This window comes from Patagioenas fasciata, chromosome 9 (assembly GCF_037038585.1).
Source record: "Patagioenas fasciata isolate bPatFas1 chromosome 9, bPatFas1.hap1, whole genome shotgun sequence".
NCBI classification, from domain to species: Eukaryota; Metazoa; Chordata; class Aves; order Columbiformes; family Columbidae; genus Patagioenas; species Patagioenas fasciata.
This window is the reverse complement of record NC_092528.1, coordinates 14,949,485-14,954,507: the sequence shown is the minus strand read 5'-3', so window position 1 is coordinate 14,954,507 and position 5,023 is coordinate 14,949,485. Positions and strand designations below refer to the sequence as shown.

General features: G+C 41.9%; 1 protein-coding gene across 1 annotated transcript; it reads right to left on the bottom strand.

Moving 5' to 3' along the window:
- Window positions 1–294: 294 nt before the first annotated feature.
- CCL20 (C-C motif chemokine ligand 20) lies at window positions 295–2,648 on the bottom strand. The gene is made up of 4 exons (XM_065845110.2): window positions 2,074–2,648; window positions 1,711–1,825; window positions 885–962; window positions 295–591 (listed from the first exon to the last, which is right to left on the bottom strand). The coding sequence occupies exons 1-4, from the start codon at window positions 2,153–2,155 to the stop codon at window positions 564–566; spliced, it is 303 nt and encodes a 100-aa protein (XP_065701182.1). The 5' UTR covers window positions 2,156–2,648; the 3' UTR covers window positions 295–563.
- Between the last annotated feature and the right edge of the window lie 2,375 nt (window positions 2,649–5,023).

The following is a 5,023-nucleotide window of genomic DNA, read 5'->3' as shown; positions in this document are numbered from 1 at the left end:
GACAAAGGATTTCATTTCAAGGGGAAGTCACCTTTTTCAATTAAAGAAATATATCACACAGAGTGCAAATTTTAACATTTATTTTTTTAAAACTCCAATTTCCATTTTTTCCAAAAGCACTTTGTTTAGCAATAGTTCAAGAAGTATTATAACGCTAACAACAGTTAAAAGGAAACATTTTGGCACAAGACAGTACCAAAGTATTAACAAAATATACAGAATAAATAACCCACTTTACACATGATGAACAAAACAAAAATAACATGCATTAAACTTTATAAAATTAATACTTTGTACAACAGCCTAAGCTAGACCTTACTAAATAGCAATCTTGTCATATTAGTAACATACACATATTAGTAAAAATAGAAACTTTAACCAAATGCTTAATTCAAGCAAAACAGCGATGCAATATGAATCAACTCAAGAAGTTCCACGGTTCCAAAGAAGCCAGAGATAGCGGTGAGTAAGCACACAACAGTGTACAACACGACGATCTCAACCAAAAGGTTGAACCTAGTTCTTCAGTCACATCTGTGTTTAGTTCCCTGCTGGAAACCATATCACGCTGACATCTTCTTGAGCTTGTGGCTGTTGAAAAGAGCAAGAGAATATACATAAATGATGACCTCAGTCACAGATCAATTATAGGTTTCTCTTTCCAAGATTTAGCACCTCCTGAGAGAATAGCTTGGGTAGAAAATGGGACATGTGACATGGCTGTCCCAAGAAGACTCTAAAAAGAAGTAGCTATGTCTGACAGGAGATAGAAAGACAAATGTGTTCACAGCATTGCCATCCAAAGTGGCATTTAGGAGATGTAAGAAACGCACTTTCATATATGTTCCATCAGCCTAGTAGTATTTAAATTCTTATTTTCCTACCTTAGGAAAAGAAGGTGCTTCTTCACCCAGCCTTCTTTAGGATTTACACAGGCTTTCAGCCCACTGTAGGTGTGGAAACTAGAAAAGAAATAATCATAAAGAGATCAGTAAATCATGAGAAATCCCTTCTAGTAAATACTGTGAAGACGTATTTGGTCAAAAATATGTATCATAGTTAAGCAACTGCTTTGTAAATGCCACTTCGATATGGGATGCTCCACAACCCCTCCAATACTATATGAACAAAGAGAAACACCTAATGAGATTTAAATGTAACAGGTGTTTCAGTCTCAGGGATAATTTTGGCATCATAAAGTTGTGTTCAATTTATTGGAACTATTGAGACAAAGAACTTTGCTGGATGCCAGAAAGAATTTGTGATATTAAGGAGAATAGTTGTTGGCCAGCTAAGGTGACAGATCAACATTTATGAGGGCTAAAACCTTGTGGGGAAAAATAAAAATCCAATCTCTGTAAACTAAGAAAAATCTTGTCGCTCAACAGGTTTTGGCAAGGGAACACTCTGTGTTCGCAAGAGTGGCCCTCAGCTGGAGATGAAGCAGTTTGAACAGCTGATTCCTAAAGAGTCACATTTATTATTTACACTGTACAGCTGTTCTATGAGTTAGTAGCCCCTATCAGGAAGAGGTTGCGTATTTTGTTTACAGGTATTGTATGTAATTTATTCAGTTAATATAATGTTTTGAAAAAGTAATAAAAAAAAAAATCACGCTTATAATATTCAAATTACTGTTTCTGCTCAGATAGACATCCCAATGTTAACACATGTCAGAAAAAACAGAGGATCTTCTGAAAAGTAACTTACATGATTGCATTGATATCACAGACTTCGCTGGAGAGCTGTTCAGTATAACCCTTGAGGGCCCACCGAGGCAGACGCACTCTGGTGTAAGACAGGCAGCAGTCCTGGTTGCTTTGCGCTGGAATGAAAGGAAAATGACAAAGTAAATAAAACCTATTTGGACCACACTGTCGGGCTGCCTGGGGTACTCGCTTTTCAGCACCCTAACTATCCAGCTCCCCATCAACAAAAGAGGAGAATTAGGCAGCGTTTTTTGCTGAAACAATTCCTGTCCGCCTCGCCCTCATCCTGCCGCCATCAGCAAGTGTGCACACCCACAGTGGCTGCCAAGCAGCTTCCAGGGGTCAGACACCCCAGCTCACCCACCTTTGGAGCAGCCACACAGGAGCAGCATCAGGAGCCCCAAGAGGGAAACCAGGACCAAGCTCTTGCTGCTGCAGCCAGACATCTCCACTCCTCGCAGCGACCGTGCTCCAGTGAGTGCTTGTCCTGACTGCTCGTCCTGCTGGCCCTGCCGCACCTCCACCTGCTTATAAAGGAGTGGTGGGAGCCGCGGGAATTCACGCGCGGGCGGGTTCCACTGTCATCAGCGGGTTTCCCCACGGCAAATTCCATTATGCCCAATTCGTCCTCAGCACACCTTCCTGGTGCTTTAAGCGGAGATAACGTGCTGGGGATTTTTTTTTTTTTTTTTAAGTAGGTTAGAATATTCAGCCAAAAAGAAAAGGAAGCAAAAGGTTGTGAGGTAATGGTTCTGTGGGTGAAGCATGTGTATTTTTAGGGGTAGGAGTGTGGGTTGTGAAATGAGGAAAGTCAAATGTAGGCATTTCTCAACATTACCCATAGAAACTGCTTATCTGCTGTGCTCTAGTTTAATAAGCCAGACTTGGGGGCCAAGAGAGAGTCGCCTAACCCAGCCAGATTCATTTCAGTTTGGCAAGCTCACAGGAGCTGGGTAACTATCTGCAATGCTACCAAAGCACTGCATTAACATTTACTGTTTGGCCAACATAGTAACATCAGGCTCTCCAGATTACCACGTTCTGAGCAACAGATTGCAGTATTGGTGGGGCAATGTGGGCAATATTGAGTATTCATGGAAATGTCTTTCTTTAGAGTTTCTTTTACCATACACATTTACTGCCATCACTTTCTGCCAATTCACCACACATCTGACCTATTTCATCTGAACCAGAGTTAGCTTAAAAGCACTTTGAAATGGGGTCTGTATTTTCTACTGAATCTGTACTGCCCAGAATGCATCAATGCTTCTTTTTAAGTGATAGCGCTCTATCTTGTTACTTTCCCATGCCAGACTATGCCCAAGTATTGCCACTCCTAATATTCAACTAAGACAAACACCATCTTAAATCTGCCTCATGTGGCTCAGGAGAAACCCCCAGAGAGAAATTCTCTCGTCTCTGCAAGTGCACTGTTTGGGCTGCTATTGAAGGTTTAGTGACCTGTGTGAAATTAATGGATGGCTGCAGGCCAATTCCCACTCAGCTGGCGTACACAGGAGCTACTACCAGCTCCAGGTGGTTGTCGAGTAACCTGAGCTTTGTGTAGCTTCTCTTAAGGTAGAACTCAGGGACACAGTCATGATCAGTTCATAATTACATATCTTCTCTTCTTCACAGAAGATCCCATATCCTGATGTACACTGCTTTTTGTAACTGCTTTACAGATCATAGTGAGATGAAGAAATACATAAAATAGATAGTGAAATGAAAAATACATAAAGATAAATGCTTTCAGTATACAGCTCTCTCTGAATTGTTTCAAGGACTATCTGTCAGCATTAGGCAATGCTACAAAATAGCTAACTAGTATAACACCTGAAATGATGGAAGTTGGCCTTGATAGCTTTTTCCTTTCCATAGAGATAGGAGTAGTTTAAACATGAATCACTTATAACTATTTCTAGATTGACAGGTATCAAGAAGCATCAGGTTGACAATAAACAATTCTCTATCTTCCCCATCAGCACCTTTTTTTTTTTTTAAACTGGCTGTCCAATAACAACCTGAGATATAAGCAAGAGTTCACACCATCCAGCCTATCAAGCAACGGCCTTTAATAAGATATGAAAATTAGGCATTGGGTTATCAACGTGCATTCTTCCACTTCCACCCTCGCATTCCACTCTAGTGTTGGTACTAGGAAAGTCTTCAGCTACTTTGGAAAGAGAACTTTTTAAGACTGTCAGGATAGTAACCTCATCTTGTCATCCGTGGACTAGCATCAAGAGGATCAAAAGCACAATTTTAAAAATTGCTAACAAAGCCTTCTAAAAAGGCAATTACAGCTTAACATCTGATTCGTGATACTGTTATGTAGATGGAAGTGGCCTTGCTTCTCAAGTCTCCCTTTTGACTCTACAGCTCTTCTTCTTCTCCATTCAGTCCTTTTTGGACAGAATCTTCTCACCTGAGCTTTGATACCACTACCTGCTCCTAATTAGGCACAAGCGATTTGGATATTAGAGCAATGACATCAGCCAGTTAGTGCTCACCCCATACTTCTGTCCTCAGGCAGTTTTCATCGAACCTCTGGTTCCCATGACAGCTATGGCTGGTGTTGTGCCTTGTGTCATAGCAGGAGTCTTGCTCACGACACTAGTTTTATCTCATGGCTTGTTTGATTTAGGAAATTTGTTTAAGATTTTAGAACAAAAGCCATCAGGAGGGCCTCAACTTCAAGAGCGCTGTCCTTTTATTTCTACTTAGTGTGTTCAAAGTACTTTCAAAGTAATTTAAAAAAAAAATTAAACAGGTCTAATGCAATCAGCTGAAGAACGTTACCTGCTAGGTCCTAGTATGACTCATAGCCATATCTTATCAGTCTCTATATTTACAAGTCCATCATGCAAAGAGAAGGCAAAAAAACCCACAGAGGTGCTTATGTTCTCAAGAGAAGTGATTACTCCCTGCAGATGGGGGGATGGCGGCTGTTGTCCACCCGGCTGCAGTGAGACTTTCATCCTTGTTTCCCTTAGTGCCTGCATGACCTAACAGGGCCGTATGGACTGGCCAGGGGACTGCAGTGTGGATGGAAGTCTGGGCCACCAGGCTCCAAGGTGGTCACCAGCCAGTTGTGGGTGATCATTGCTGGGCCAATACATTGTGTCCAGTGTCCTAATACTGATGCAATTAGGAGGCTGCACACGGAGGGTCCACAGCAGCCAGACTGAGGGAGGCCATTATTTCCCCGCGCTGGGACCTGCATGGCTGTGTGGGGAGGGCTGTGCCCAGACTCACCTCAGAGGGGCACAGCCGAAGCACAAGAGACCGCAGACACAAGTTCTAAAAAGGGA

Coding starts and splice junctions, on each gene's coding strand:
- CCL20 (XM_065845110.2), bottom strand. CDS start 2,155: ATGTCTGGCTGCAGCAGCAAGAGCTTGGTCCTGGTTTCCCTCTTGGGG. Junction 963..1,710: donor TGTGATATCAATGCAATCAT/GTAAGTTACTTT, acceptor TTTCTTTTCTAG/TTTCCACACCTACAGTGGGC. Junction 592..884: donor AAGCACCTTCTTTTCCTAAG/GTAGGAAAATAA, acceptor TCTTTTCAACAG/CCACAAGCTCAAGAAGATGT.